The 16,492-nt window shown below is 34.5% G+C and overlaps 1 protein-coding gene across 3 annotated transcripts in view; it reads left to right on the top strand.

The window, feature by feature from the left end:
- LOC6053561 (long-chain-fatty-acid--CoA ligase 4) overlaps positions 1-16,492 on the top strand; it is a 39,973-nt gene that overhangs the window by 17,480 nt on the left and 6,001 nt on the right. For all 3 annotated transcript variants that reach the window (XM_038265395.1, XM_038265394.1, XM_038265396.1), the window contains exons 3-4: positions 15,397-16,042; positions 16,110-16,444. In XM_038265395.1, coding sequence (XP_038121323.1) covers positions 15,397-16,042; positions 16,110-16,444 — 981 coding nt within the window. The remainder of the gene's footprint in view (positions 1-15,396; positions 16,043-16,109; positions 16,445-16,492) is intronic.

The raw sequence follows: 16,492 nt of genomic DNA, 5'->3' as shown, positions 1-16,492 counted from the left end.
TACATTAAAAAATTACGTAAATTTTTTTTACATAAAATTTCGATTTTTTTTACATAAAATTTAAATTTTTTACAAAAACCGCTATTTTTCAAAAAATCATAACTCGGCGGAAAATTTTTTGACCATGTTTCTCTATGGCTCAAAAGTTGCGTGTTTTTGTTCCCTAAAACATTTAAAAAAATCCCGAAAACAAAAAAAATACATATTTTGGGAAATTGAGTTTTTATAAAAAAAAAAGTTAATTAAAAAATCTGCAATTTTTTTCCGTGACCTATTTTTTCTCAATAGTCCTCAACAATAAATACAACTTTGCCGAAGACACCAAATTGATCAGAAAATTCACTCAAAAGCTGTTTGAATATTTACGTAACATTGGATAGCAGCCAAAATTGTACGGAGACTTGTATGGGTGAACCAATCACACAAAAAAGCTTCTTTGGTCATAGGGAAGGCCCCCATAAAGTTTGAGACAAATAAAAAAATACAAAAAATAAAAATGGTAGGAATCGGCCGATTTCGTAGAGAGTTGCTCTACTGCCTATTTTTTTTTTTCAATTTAATTCATTAAGTTCAGCAGGTTATTTCGAGCAACTTTTGTTGTTTGAAAAGATTGACTTCTCTTGTTTTATTTGTTATTTTTTTTTTTTCATTTTTATGTATTTCATTTTGCATTAGGCATGTTTTGTAACGTCTAATTATTATCTTTCGTCATTGTTAGGTTTTTCCTACTTTCGCAAATTTGAAATTAAAACTTATTAATTTTTAAAGTATTCAAATTTATCATTAACATAAATATTTTTATTTATTTTATTTTAAAAATTCTAACATTCCAAAACATAGAATTTTTTTTAATTTAATAAAGAAAATGCAAGCAAACAAAAATTGTCTTTGTTAAATTTCAAAAATTTAAAATTTCTACGTTTTTGAATGTTAGAATTGTTTTGAAATTTTGAAAATTTATTGAATTTGAGAAAATTTAATAGAAAAATAAATACATAATCAAATAAAGAATAAAATAAAAAAAATACTTATGTAAATTACAAAATTTGAATACTTTAAAAATTCATAAGTTTGATAATCCCAAAAGTCTAATAAAAAATTAATAATAATTTAAAATCTGAAGACTTGTAAAAAATAGTTACAGCTAGTAGGTACCCGATTATCCAAAGTCCATGCCAAAATCACGAATTTTTCATTTTTCTCAAAATTTGAGTATAAATATGAGTCCAACAATTCTCCAAATTAAAAATCTGTTATTTTAGATGATGGCATTTCAGAATTTCAGAACTTTAAAATTTGATTTTTATTTTTCACATTTTTAGTTTAATTTTTTTATTTCTTGAAATTGTAATTTCTTGAATTTTGAATTGAAGTTATGTTATTTTCAAACCAAATATCGACTAATGATCATTTCCTTGTTCCTAATCACAATCAGTGCTAGATAACATCAAATCTGCTCCAAAATCAAATAAATCATTCCAAATCGCAAATTTACTTCCCCAAACCCCGTACGTACATCAGTCACTGGTGGCGTCAACGCAGTTCGGCGAGAATCCATTAATTGCCACCACGTTCGTTACAAATTCCACCAAGCGAAAAGGCTGTTTTAGTGATAAAAAAATACACACACACAAGTGCCATAAAACACACTAAACGCCTCGTCTTATCTGCAAAGCGCAAACTTCCAATGACAATTAAGCTGGCGGCCACTCTGCCAGGTACAATGTCCAACTTGAAGAACTTGCGTTCTTTTTTCTGGAAGGTTGTTTTTGGATTTCTTGAGAAGTCTTCGTTAAAAAAATATCTTTTTTTTCTATCTACAAAACTTGCGTCATTACATCTAAACGAAACTACCCGGAATTCTCTGCCACACAAAAACTTGCAGTTCACCAACTTGGCTCAACTGCAAACAACCGGAAGGCCACCACCGGCGGTGGTTTTGCCTGCAAGGCTCTCCCGCCAAGTATAAATAAGCCAAGGTTGTGCGGCGGCGAGGGCTTCTTTATTTTTTGCTGTTTTGTCGTTTTTTTCTGTTCTCGCATTATGGTAATAACGTCTCTACCGCGATGGCTCTTCCAGCTGAAGAGGAGTTGAAGCGGTCGGTGCGTGGCTTCTGGACGGTTATGGCCAATGGAAAGGACCAGAGGTATCACGTTCAGAGTGAGAGAAAAAAAAGACGTTACAAAACCATTATTGTGGCTTGGGACATGAATTTCCAAGACGTATAGCGATTTGATAAATGTTCAACTCGTAACTGGACCATAGTTTTGTTCAAAATGTCCTTGCGACCTCCGGTACTTAGTGTAGATGTCCCTATTTTGGACCTACTAGCAAAGCTCCCATTTGTTTCAGCTTTTTTTCCAATAAAGTTTAACCAATATTTTCAGTTATGTCTTGCATAACATATACTCAGTAAAACAATACTGGTAATAGAGGTGGGCAAAAAAAGAGCGAGCCGCTCAAAGAGCCGGTTCACTATAAAGAGCGAACGAACCATGGCTCACAAAAAAAAAGAACCGCGGTTCTTTTTTAAACCCCGGTCTTTTGAAAGAACCGTTTCAAGATGGAATGATTTTTAATCTTGTTAAAAATATAATTTTTGAATTTCCAGCAAATTGCAGGGTAAAATTTGGTTTTGAGAATTGAAAATGCAATTTTAAATATTTCAATGCTTATCAAACATTAATCCCAACATTGTCCATTTGTGAACTTTTTCAAATACTTTAGGATAAAAATGGCTGGTTAATGGCATTTTCAGAGCTGAATCTTAATATTTCATTAGCAAAATACAATTTGAGCATTTCAAATTTCTTAAATTATTACTAAAATATTACTAAAATAAACTTTTTTTTGAAATAATGACATAGAGACCGCTCAAGACCTATGGTTTTCAAGGGCATCTTCTTGTTTTTATTTCAAATAATTTTTATAATTCCAATGTGAAAAAGCTATAAAAATCACACCATTCTTAAAAATAACCTTTTCAACTCTATTTTGAAAAAAAAGAGCGAAAGAGCCATTCAAAAGAGCGGCTCTTTTGATGAGCGAACGAAAATGAGCGGCTCCTAAAAAAGAGCGGTTTTGCCCACCTCTAACTGGTAATATTACATCTAGGAAGAGGTACATCTTTTATGTCAGAAAAAGTGTAATTTTGCCTCTGAAAATGTGTAATTTTACCTCTTTTCTGGTGTAATGTAATTTTTTCATGTAAAATTTTTCGATGTAAAATTGCATCATAAAAGTGGAAACATTCCAAAAATACACCTTCCAAATTTACAAAAAAAATCATTGTGTATCTATCACAAGTCATTAAAACATTTTTTTTTCCATTTTCTTGTTTTTATTTTTTTTTAAAGGGGAACATTCATAAACCAAGGTGATACTTAAAAAAAAATTTGGAGGTTATTTTTAAAATTCACAATCACCCCAAATTTAAACCATCGTAATTAGCGTTTGTTACATTTCAAAAATCTTTAAAAATCCGAAAGTGTAAGAAAAAACTGTCCGATTTCAAGGTTGATTTATTTACAAACAAGAAGCAAAAAAATCTTTTGAAGTTTAGGAAATTTACACAAGCAGTCCCAAGAGGTTCCAGACGGCAAATTGTCAGTCAAATATTATCCAGTTTAGATGATTCTTGCTAAATTTTATCGGGAAGAATCTCTAGAATTATCTTCACAATGGTAGATCCAACATAAATACTTTTAATTTTCATGGTATACAATTTCTATAATTTTATCCTCCATTTTGCAAAAATAATATCTTAGGTAAATTTATGTCCATGCATCAAACTATTATTTATACCATCAATTTTTTTTTTTAAATAACACACACACACACACAGAGAGATATGCCATTTTCTCTATAACTTAGGCTTAATGAATCTATTGTTGCAAATGTAACATAAATCATCAAAATATGTTTAAAAATCAGCTGAGATACAAATGTTTAAAGTTGCATTTCCTAGTTTTTTTACATCTCGGCTGCAAGATAAACTCTACAGGATGGCCTCTTAGATCGTGAAAACCGGGAAAGTCAGGAATTCGTCAAAATCGAGAAATCTCGAGCAGTTGTTGAAACAATATTATCTTGCTTAAGAATAATTTTAAATATTTTTTCCCAATATTTGAACTAATTGGACCCTCTGCTCATATTGAAAGAAAAAATATTTCAATCATCACAAACATTTGAGAAATTTTCCGATCTTTTTGAAAAAAATATTTTATTTTTTTTTAAATCAAGACTAACATTTTAAAGGGGCCAACATTGAATATTACGCTTATTTAAAATGCTAGTCTTGATTTCAAAAAAATTCAAAATATTTATTTCGAAGAGATCGGAAAATTTCACAAATGTCTCATGTATTAACATTGAAAATCGGACCATTAGTTGCTGAGATATCGTCATTGGAAAATGGTGGGTTGTTTTGGTGAGATTTAGAAAACTTCAATTTTCGCGTTTCTTTTTCTTAAAGCGGCTCTATCTCAGCAACCCGAAGTCCAATCTTCAATGTCTCTTAGACAATTTTATAGCAAATTTTCTGAACTTTTCTAAAAAATATTTTTAGAAACGGTCACTCATGGTCACTATTTTTAAAAATTGAAAAACTGCAAATATTTCGCTAGAATAAAACTTTCGGTGACTATATCTTGAAAACGGAGCCCTTTATATAAAAATCTGTAAAATACGTTTCGATTGCAAATTCAGTTTTGCATTAAAAAATAATGACAAATTTGATTTTGCATGAAACTTCAATTTTTCCGGCGGCAGATTTTTTGACCATGTTTCTCTATGGCTCAAAAGTTGCGGATTTTTGTCCCCTAATATATCAAAAAATCTCGAAAATCAAAAAATACTTACTTTGGGAAATTGAGTTTTAGTGCTATAAAAATTAAAAAAAAAAAATCTGCAATTTTTTTTCCGTGTACCTATTTTTTTCTCAAAAGTCCTCAACAATACCTACAACTTTGCCGAAGACACCAAATTGATCAGAAAATTCACTCAAAGATTACAGTTGTTTGAATATTTGCATACAATTTTTGTATGGACAGCAGCCAAAATTGTATGGAGACTTGTATGGGTGAACCAATGACGCAAAATAGCATATTTGGTCATAGGGAAGGCCCCCACAAAGTTTGAACCAAATCAAAAAATATAAATAAAATCCATTTCCGGTTTGGGTAGACCTTTTCAAAAAAAAAAAGTTCTTTTGATTATCTATCAAACGATATATAACATGATCATTTTTAATAGATGTGTGGCCACTTATCGAACATCCGGTTTTATGCGAAAATAACAAAATAGTAAAAATACAGAGGCGACTCGTCCACCTGTTCAACCTGTTCATTGAACAGGTAGACGATTTCAAGCGGATAATTTTTATTTAAATATCGCGGAGCTTTTTGTTCGAATATAAGCTCACGTTAACAAAATCAACGCACTATGTTCAGCAGAGCTGCATGCACCGAAAAAGCTGGATTATTATTCAAAATTTAGTTTTTTTCAACTTTGTTAATGGAGTACTTTTTTTGTGTGCATTTGTGCGATCTGAAAATTTTGCAGCCTAAAATTTGAACCATGTCCTAACTTGTCTCTAAATTTCAAAGTGCACTTATGTGCACTTTTTGAGTTATGCCATTTTGAATATTTTGATTCATGCAGGAAAATTAATGATTTCGCGTACACGCTTGGTTAAAAGCATATTATTTTACCTGCGGAGGAAGAAATAATGTACCTACTATGCATGTTTTGAAATTGATTTGATATTCATGACTTTGTTGGTACTTAGGTACGTTTATTAAAATTAGAAATTCATTCAAAGAGAGGTGGATTTTAACTCAAGAAGAAGGGGAGGGAGATTGAACGTAAATCAGAAACTTTAACATAGCATAAACCGCCATTCCGTGCATCAAATAGACAGAGCAAGAATATTAAAATTCACCACTTTAATGCATGTGGCCTCAAATATATGAAAAAATCGAAAATTAAACTTTTTGTTTGGAAAAATATCAAAATTCATTTGTTTTCATTATACTAAGTACAAACAACACAAAAAAGTCACAAAAAAGCAAAAAAATATTTTTGGCCGCTCGCTTATATGGAAATACCCCATGGTGCCTGCGAGCCACGCTCAAATGCCCGTCGCGTTTACAGCGACCCTCTGAACGTCGGGGAAAAAATCTCCATATAGAAAAACTTCAACACATGTAAAGAGCTTCCTATTCATACGCAGCGGCAGTATCGAGGTGTTGGTAAATCTGGTTCAAACTGAGAGCGTGAACTGACAGCATTTTTTGGGAGAGAGCGAAATGCCACCCCCAGGCCCCTGCCGACTCAGCTGGATGCAAAAGGTAAACAAGCCAGCGCGGTGACAGCACGTTGAGAGCGTGAATAAATGAGAGAGCGCGAGAGCATGACATATTGCTCTATATTTGGCGCACTTTTAGGCAACAGGCTGTTTTGCGCAGACTGGCTATGGCTCGTTTTAAAACTGGAATGTTCAACTGCGCGCGTTGCACGTCTTCGTTATTCTTGGTTACTAGTGGATTCTTTCGCTACTGGAGAGTGTTGTAAGTTAAGTTTAGATAGTGTGATTGATAGATTGAATTGAAACAATTGGAACAAAAAAAGTTGGATGCTTTTTCCAACAACACTGTCATCTGGGGAGAATCGAGACACATGTGAAGAATTATGATTCAACCATGATTTTGATCGTTCTTTTTTCATTTAAAGCGGATGCAGTCCTGAAAAATGTGTAAATACTTTTATGATTTGATGCTATTAAATGCTTCAAAAACGACTGTGTTTATTCAGACTGTAGTCCCGGTTCACTCTAGTAAAAAAAATAAATCTTTCCCAGTTCCTGAGGGGAACACCCTTGAAGAGTATCGGGGCCGGCATTTACAAAGCGGATTCAGTGACAGTTCATTATTCAACTTAATGTTAACATGTTAAGGTTAATGTTAACATTCCATAGGTTGTCTCCCTAAGGTGTCTTGATAAGGTCCAGTTTGTGACGATACACTACCTTCCCTTTACTAAGCAATCGAATCCAGAAGGGAAAAGATCACCAGTTGTGTTGGTCCGAGCCGGGATTTGAACCCCGATCTATTTATTGTAGCATGAATTTGCTCTGAAATCTTTTTTTACTGATGCTCAAAACAAATATTTTCATTATCTCGGATTCGGATCAATATAATTTTATTTTTCACGTCAAAAGCCCTTCTTTTTATTCGGAAATTGAATTCCGAAAACATGAGGACATTACAGGCAAAGGAAATTCTCTTTGACAGGAAAGTGAATAAATTCAATTCTCTAATAAATTTACAAAGGACCAAAAGCGATACGACCTGGTTCTAAAAAATGAAAAGTAAAATGAGATTAAAAAATCATTTCCGAATGCAAATTTAATTTTTAAATATCTTTGCACTCAAGTAACCAAGTTAACTCAAAATAAGTTTTGCATAAAAAGCCCAGCAAACACATTTCTTTTCTGAAGGATGTGAAATATTTTTTTGAACATCCTGATGAATATTTTGAAATTCAGTACAATATTCAATAAATTCCCTTGAATTTTGATAAGGCAGGCGAAGCAATTGCCTTATTGTGGTTTGGTTGAGCGTTTTAGCAGAATGCATTACTGTGAATACAAAGAGACGAGTTGTTCCTTTTAATTCCGCTATATATTTTAATATCTTGACAGATACGTATTTCGTCTACTACTTGCAGACTTCATCAGTGTTTTGTTCTCGACTCGAGTCGAGAACAAAACACTGATGAAGTCTGCAAGTAGTAGACGAAATACGTATCTGTCAAGATATTAAAATATATAGCGGAATTAAAAGGAACAACTCGTCTCTTTGTATTCACAATTGCCTTATTATTCCAGATTCCCCACGCTAATGATTATGTCTTATAAATACATTTTAACGAGAAAAAAGTCTTAATCATAATTTTAATATATTATTTGCATAAACAGAAAATTATAATAATATAAAAACATTAAAACGTGAAACGAAAACCAATGAAAAAAAAAACAAACTTTAAAAACATTTTTCAACATTGAACAAGTGCTTCATTCGGGCACGAGTCGCCTCTGTAAAAATAGTTTCAAAAATTCCGGTATTTTTCGTTAGCCAACTGTAAACTGTTTTGGGACATGTATTTTAATGGGAAACTTAATGTACTTTTCGAAACTGCACTTACTCAGAAGGGACATTTATTCATCTAGAACTACATTTTTCGTTTTAAAATTTTGTGCTTTTTGTAACTTTGTAAGGTTATTTTTCAGAGTGTGACAAAGTTTTCCAAAGTTGTAGGAAAGAAAATAACAGAAATTTAATGCATAAACATAAGAAATTTTCTTGCGGACTCGTGTTCTGGGACACAAATTTCCACTAAGGAAATCGAAGATTTACACTTTTTTTAAATTAATCATTGTTACGAGCACTGTTCGATCCAGAACATGTGCTCTCTCGTCAGCGTGGGCTGGTATCTGCGGTCCATTTGAAACAGGTAAAACCCATCCGCTCCGGCGGGTGGATCAGCTTCGGAATGCGATCCAATAACGTAGTGGTCGTAGTGGACAACCTTTAGGTAGTACGCCCCGTTGTATGCACCCCGCTCGTCTTTGGCCTTTTCAAAGCCAAAAACACCGTCGTGATCGCGGGACGTGTTCACATACTTGTGGTACGAGAATATGGGAATGCGAGATTGGGACGTTGTAGTCAAGGGTCCTCCCATAATGTACTCCTGCAAAACAAAGAAAAGCAGTGTTGAGGTGCGAAAGTTAAAAAAAAACATCGAGAATCAAAACAAGTTACCTGGGTGTTGATCATTTTTATAAAGTAAAGCGGCTCCGGGTACTTTGTAATGCGTTCAATTTTGAACGCGGAATTAAACGGTGTTCCCTTGTGAGTCCATGTGCCCACGAAGCGTTGGTTGTCATCGGTGTGGTAGTGTCCTGTTCCAAACACCAACGTCCGCCACTTATCGTTGCGCATACGGACGCAATCGAGCACCGGAGAACCAATATCCACGTACCGGCACATCACCAGCTTCACCAGGATTAACAGCGGCACAATCCATTTTGCACTGCCAAGCCAAGACATGGTGTTGGTTGCGCGTAAGACATTTAGGAACTACCGGTATTCGTTTTATAGCATTTGGAGTAAAGTAACGCTTAATTTGATTTGCTGATAAGAAAATTTAGTTTGATAAACAAAAAACAATTTTATTAAATTATCGTTACGCTCAATTCAACAAGAATGATTTTATCCTCACAGCATTTCAAGAACCCTCTTTTTACCGAGCATTTAAGCCACTGAAGCTGTTGCTTAACCAGCAAGAAAAAACTTCAGAGGATTCAGAACAAAATTCTGAAAATGATTCTGAAGCTTCCCCCCTGCTTCAGCACCAGTGAACTTCATCAATTAGCTAGAGTTGACACTTTGGATGTTATGTCCAATAAGATAATGCATTTCGACAAAAATCATTGCAGTCCTAAGCTGCATTGATCCGCTCTGTATATAGTTTATAAGTTAGTTTTAAGGTATTCCCTTTTGTACATGTAGGACCTCCTACATTTGAAGTCACTGAACAGCGAAAGCTACAATTTTTCATGAATAAATTAAAGTTGGTAGTGTAATAAATTGAAGTGAATTGTCGCCAATTGTGATTGGACACTCAATATTATTTTGAACTGAATTAATATACATGGAAAGGAAATTCCGAATAAATATAAATTAAAAAAAACTAAATTGACAAGAAAAAATAACATTTTGGAAAATCTCAAGAGATTCTTCCTGGCTCCATTCCTTAGGCAAAACTAAGTAACTGGATTTAAGGTTCGAATGGGAAAATTTGCAAAAATGTCTGGGGAAATGTTGGCCCTTTTGAAATGTCATTCTTGATTTCAAAAATTTCAAAATATTTTTCGTTTATATTTTTAGTTTTTAACATTGAAAAAGCACCATTACTTTCTGAGATATTGGTACAGTACAGATTCGATTATCCAAAGTTTCGATTAACCGTAGGTTTGAGTGGGACTTTGGACAATGGAATCATGAATTTAATTTTCCTATTTTTTGCAACAAATCCGAGTTTTTTTTGTCAGTTTGTTAGGACCGGTTCGAATGCCGGCGGATTTTCCGACGACGTAATTCCGGGTTGGTACGAAATTCCAACGAAAAATCAATTCTATCGATACATAGACTCCCAAAACGGTGTTATATATATACTCCAAAATGTTTACCTAGCAATTCTATGGTAATATATTGACTCTTAGATAAATTTAGTTTGCAAAAAAAAGTTTTGATAAGTCTATTTGGGATTTATAGGTTTAGTGAATTTTCACCATTTCGCGGACTGCGTGAAATTTGGTAATTTCCGTGTAATCTCGTGAAATTTAACAATTGTCTAAAATCGATGCTTGTGAAAGAAATCAACATATATTTCTTCGAAAATTTATTTTTTTGCCAATTATATTTGTTGAAAAACGTGACATCAACAATTGAAGAAAGTGCAACAGTAATTGAAACAAAATTGTTACAAAAGTTACCTTGAAAAACTTAAACAAGAATCTTAAAAAAGGGTAGCTAAACAAAAATGTGAACTGAACAATCAGTGATCGCTTTTTGGAGCATTGATACTATTGTATCTGCTTGTATCTTACTAAATTAAGTCAATTTTACTAAACCTGTAATAACAATTTTACTATCATCTTATTTTGAAAGTAGACAAAAGAAATGAGAAGATTTTAACTCGGGTCATTCAAAATATAATTTTTATTTCAAAAAAAAATCCTAAGTCACGTTAGATATGCACAAAATTTTATGATTTGGGGGAATGGTTCCTATGGAATTGTAAATTTAAAGCAAGTTTTTTTGTTTGAATTTAAAAGAGTGTTATAGAATGTATATTCGCTTCTTTATTATTCATTGGAAACTTTTAAAGGGAGCAAAGCCTATTAGAAGTCTGTTTTACATTTTTCTTTTTTAGAAAATTCGTACGTAACTATTTATAATATTTAATTTATATTTGGTTGAAAAATATAAACTAACGTATTAAAAGTACTTTTTGTAATTTTAATTGAAAATTTCAAGGTTATTTTAACATATTTCATGTTCCGTAAAATTTTAGTGAAATTAGGTGTTTTGGAATTAAGTTCCCCATGGAATTTTTTTTTTTGCGTAAAAAATCACTAAGCCTGGTTGATTTATCAACAAATAACCATATCTAGGGGTATTATGCCCTTTCTCAGCCTATTTCCATTATCGGCCTATCAGCACTTTGATCATGAATTACAGCTTTCATAAAGTGTTTTTGACTGTTCCAAAGTAATAAATAGCTCAAATAAAAGTGAGTAAGCAACTCTCCATTGTTGATACATCTGAAAATGTTGATTTTATAGCGCATAATGGCAAAAGTGATGAGAATTGGTCGAACAGCTTAGAGTGATTAAAATGGGTTTATTTCCCCTATGTTAATATTTTAAAAGTTGTACAAACAACTTTTTTTGCACGGTTTTTTTTTTTCATTTATCTTTTTTTTCAACAAATTAAATTGTAAATTCATTAAAAATAAAACTAGTAATTTTATTTATTTTACGTTGAAAACTAGTCTTGCAAATTGAGAAAGACCAATTTTATAGTTTTCTTTAGCGGATAGTGATGGTTTAGAAAAAGTACGTATTTACATCTAATCTAATCTAATCGAACACAAGCACAGCCAGTCCGAAGAAAGCATCCGGGAAGAACTTATGGTTAGATTACGCCTCAAGTTCTTTCTTGTTTTTTATTGCAGTACTTTCGAAAACCCCCGAAATGTATTACACTCACTAAAGCGGCCCGGCTTACTGCGTTGCATTAACCGCAAGAGACAGATTCTATGAACGGAACCCACATTTCATGGAATCATCAGGGGAAGAAGAAGAAGTGAGGACATACCGTACCAACCACTTCGAGTTATTTATAGAATATGGTGTGTAGTGTGTGTAGGGGAATCGTTGGGAAAGGGATTGTTGTGTTATATAGTAAACGACCTTGTGACATTATTTCACCACTACGGATTAATTCACTCAAGGGGTGTCAACCCCTCGGTGGCCGAGTGACTAGAGCATCTGACTACCAACCCAAAGGTGTGAGTTCGAATCCCGCCTGATTCCATGCGTTTTTTGTTCATATTCAAAGTTCAATTATAGTCGACTAATTTCAAGGAGACCGGTCGGGAATCGAACCCGGAACCTTCCGCTTATGAGGCGGGAGTTGTAGCCATTAAGCCACGGCCGGTCTTTAGAAAAAGTACGTATTTACATAACTGCTTTTTTTGTAAAGGAAATAGAATCATTTTTTTTATAATGTTTTCGAAACATGTTTTATTGAACACTCAAATTCAGCATAAATGTAACATATCAAAATTCTAGGAAAAAAACAAAATCTCTCTCTAGAAAAATCCAAAAAATAAGAAAAACGCGACTTCCGAAAGGTTAATCCTCCTTTAGGTGGTTAGTGACTTCCTCTCATTTATAGAATAAATTCCTCGCACCCCAAAAGTGTCCCCATAGATTATGGATGACCCCTAACGTGATCGCAGCACCTAAGAGTTATGAATAAAAAAAAACAAACTACCTACAGACTTTTCGTCAGGCATATACAGACACCGCCTTTAAAGGAAATGGCAACCCTCCACACGGCTTTTTCGTGGCGATCAGACCCGGCCAACGTTGTGTTGAAAATCGCCCTTTTTGTAGTCGTCTTAAGAGGTTTTTTTTATTATAATAACTCTTAAACGACTCAATGAAACTGTACAATTTTAAATACCAAGCTGTAAGACCTGAAAGTGAACCGAGCAAAATTCGTTAAGAAAAAGCCGAGAAAATCAAGTGCATATTTTTGATCAGCACTTTCAGACTTTGATTCTAAGTCGGGTCTAGGAGGTCAAATTGAAAGTTCTTTTTCCGAGTGATCAAGAGTGAAAGCAAGAAAGTTATTCAGATGGCTAAAACTATTATTTTGAACCATTGCCTAATGCTGGGCTAAATTAAAAATTTCGTAATATTATTAATATTATTATTATTTTTTTTTTGATAAACCGTGGAGGCCCATTTGAGATTTTTTTAACTCTTTGCACAGCAATATCTCCGCAACTAAAGGCTGTTACTCAGCCTCTAGAGATTTCTTTTTTTCAAAAACTGGTAAACATGGTCACTACTTTTTAGAATTTGAAAAAAAACTGGGACTTTTTCAACCAAATTTGCCCAAAATTGGCTATCCAGATTTTTAAGCAAAGATGAAGTGACGAATGGTGCACGCCCGAAATGTCAAAATAACGCCGTGGCAGCAACATTAGAAAAACGTGTGGCTGTCATGCCATGGCACACTTTTTCTGTAAAGATGGTGCGTGATTTTGACATTTCGCGCGTGCGTCATTCATGACGTCATTTTGATATGGCAACGTTAGAGACACGATGGGGTTGAAGAGATATTAACCTACGGCAAACAAACAAACAAACTCGCACTTTTTAACAGTTTCGCAACTTTGCTGAAGACACCGAATCGATGAGATAATACCAGGGTGGCCATTCAAGTCGGGAAATCGGGAAAGTCGGGAAAAAGTCGGAAATTCGCCAAAATCTGCCAAAAATCGGGAAAAAGTCGGGAATTTATGATTTTTTGTCAAAAAGTCGGGAATTCTGTTGTTGAAAATTATGTTTTAACTCTTGAATAATTGTGTAATATATTGTATAATTTTCAAATTGAATTCACTCATTGCTGCTTAAGTAACTTATTTTAAATTTAAGGTTCTTTTCACTATTTCAATATATTTGAGTAAGCCGTTTAAGACATTCAAAATCTTAATGAATTTTGGAGTCTGTGACAAAGATTTTCATAATATTTTTTATGAATCAAATGATCGCTATTAAAAACAATAGGTAAAGTTAATGAAAAACTCATATAAAAATAGAGCCTGATGGCCAGCTTAAAATTATGATTCTATTTAATTTTGTAACATAATTGAAAATTAAACAGATTCCAACTTGAGTTTGACAATGGTTTTTTTTTGGTAAATATTCTTAATTGTTTAACTAAATTCAATAAGTAATTAAAAATAGGTTTTTTTTTTTAATGCTGCCCTTGAACTTTTTTTGTGAGTATGGGTAAATTACTTACCATAGATAAAGCTTGAGTCATCGGAAAACTCAAATATCGAGTAAAATCCAAAATTGAAAAACTTTTTTACGTTTTGAAAACATAAAGAAAATATTGAAATTGCAAAAAAAATAATCCAAGAAATTTTGAGTTATTGCAAAATTGTCTCTTCAAACATTTTGCTTAAAATAAGTGGAAAAACATAAAATGATATCAAACTGAATTTTCACTGAAAAAAAAAACAGTTAAATACTGACCACTAGATAAATTAACATTGAAATTCAATATCCAAAATTACAAAATTAATAAGGAAACTTGGCAAAAACATTTTTTTTATGAATTCCTTGACATTTTTTTCCAAATCCTTTGAATGAATGATAACAGCAATTATGTTTTAATTATCTTTGATTTAAAATGATGATGAAGTTTAAAAAAAATATGAACGATATTTTAAGTTCAGTTATCTTTAACTTTTTGTTATTTCCAGTTGAAATAAAGTATCAAAAACTATACGTATGCCAATTTAAAAAAATAACATGAAAGTTATAAGTATTTGTTGAACTTCAGATTATTTTTTCAAAGACTAATTGTTTGTGTTTCTACTCTGAATCATGATAATGAAATTCAATTTTTGAAGTTTTTTTTAATTTGTTGTTTAGTTTCTGTGTTTACAAAAAATGCCTATACTTGATTTTTTTTAAATTCATTGAGATTTTTTTTTCTGTGGTTAATATTAACTTTTCTTATAGAAAGCTTTTTCTATATTCTTTAGATAAGAAATGCCTATTATTTGAGCATTCTGGAAAAGTCTGGAAAAAAGTCGGGAATTTGAAAATGGAATTTGAGTGGTCACCCTGGTGAATCACTGATAATACTGATTTGTGAGATTTTTTGTATGTTTGGCTGGTTTAAGACTTGGTCCTAACTCCGTCCAATTGGCGAATCCTCACTATGGATGATTAAAACAATTTGGGTAAATAAACAATCAGTCCCAATACTGAGCAGCGAATTCTCACTATTTAAACAAATTGTTGTAAATGTTTTGATAGAAACTTGCTTGCTCACATTCTATCAAACTATTTGTTGTTTGATATGGGTTGAAATCGCTTTTGAGAATCGGTAATCGAACGTTCCTAATCACCTGTTTCCAGTAGGTTATTTTTAAGGGGTTTTGGGGGAAAAATAAGACTACATTTTCAGAGATTCAAAATACTAAGCTCGCCTTTTTCCTCCTCCCTCCTATTCGCAGGCCAAGATCATCCAGCAGAACGACACCTCGATCACATACCACGGCGTGGACGCGCCCGGCGAGATGCACGTCAAGATGCTGCAGAACAACATCAACACCCTGGAGCGGATGTTCAACTTCGTGACGAAGATCCACTCGACGAAGCGGTGCATCGGCACGCGCCAGATCCTCAGTGAGGAGGACGAGATGCAGCCGAACGGGCGCGTCTTCAAGAAGTTCAAGATGGGCGACTACATGTGGCGCAACTTTATCGAGACGGAGTTCGCGGCGACCTGCTTCGGGCGGGGTCTGCGCGAGCTGGGTCAGCAGCCACGGCAGAACATTGTGATCTTTGCGGAGACGCGGGCGGAGTGGTTGATTGCGGCGCACGGGTGCTTCAAGCAGAACATGCCGCTGGTGACGATTTACGCGACGTTGGGGGATGAGGGCATTGCGCACGGGATTAATGAGACCGAGGTGGATATGGTGATCACGTCGCATGAGCTGCTGCCCAAGTTCAAGACGGTGCTGGGGATTACGCCGAACGTGAAGAAGATCATCTTCATGGAGGACCAGCTGCACAAGACCGATGTGACCGGGTTCAAGGAGGGCGTCCAGATCATTCCATTCTCGACGGTGATTGAGAAGGGCGAGAAGAGCAAGATGGGTGAGTTCGGCTTAAGGGGGAGGGTTGTTTGTGGAGGTTTGCTGAGGAAGCTGCTTTGTCTTTTCAGACGGTTGCTCCCCGACGCCCGACGACACGGCCATCATCATGTACACGTCCGGATCGACTGGGACGCCCAAGGGTGTGCTGCTGTCGCACGCCAACTGCATCGGCACGATGAAGAACTTCTGCGACATCTTCAAGATCTACCCGGACGATGTGTTGATCGGGTTCCTGCCGTTGGCGCACGTGTTCGAGCTGCTCGCCGAGAGTGTGTGCCTGTTGACGGGCGTGCCGATCGGGTACTCGACGCCGCTCACGCTGATCGACTCCAGCTCGAAGATCATGAAGGGCTGCAAGGGTGACGCGTCGGTGCTGAAGCCAACCTGCATGACGTCGGTGCCGGTAAGTTGTGGCAGCTTATTCATTGTAGTTCCTAACTCAAAAGGTACC

This window comes from Culex quinquefasciatus, chromosome 3 (assembly GCF_015732765.1).
Source record: "Culex quinquefasciatus strain JHB chromosome 3, VPISU_Cqui_1.0_pri_paternal, whole genome shotgun sequence".
NCBI lineage: Eukaryota > Metazoa > Arthropoda > Insecta > Diptera > Culicidae > Culex > Culex quinquefasciatus.
The sequence above is the reverse complement of the archived record's forward strand: the minus strand, read 5'-3'. Positions and strand labels throughout refer to the sequence as shown.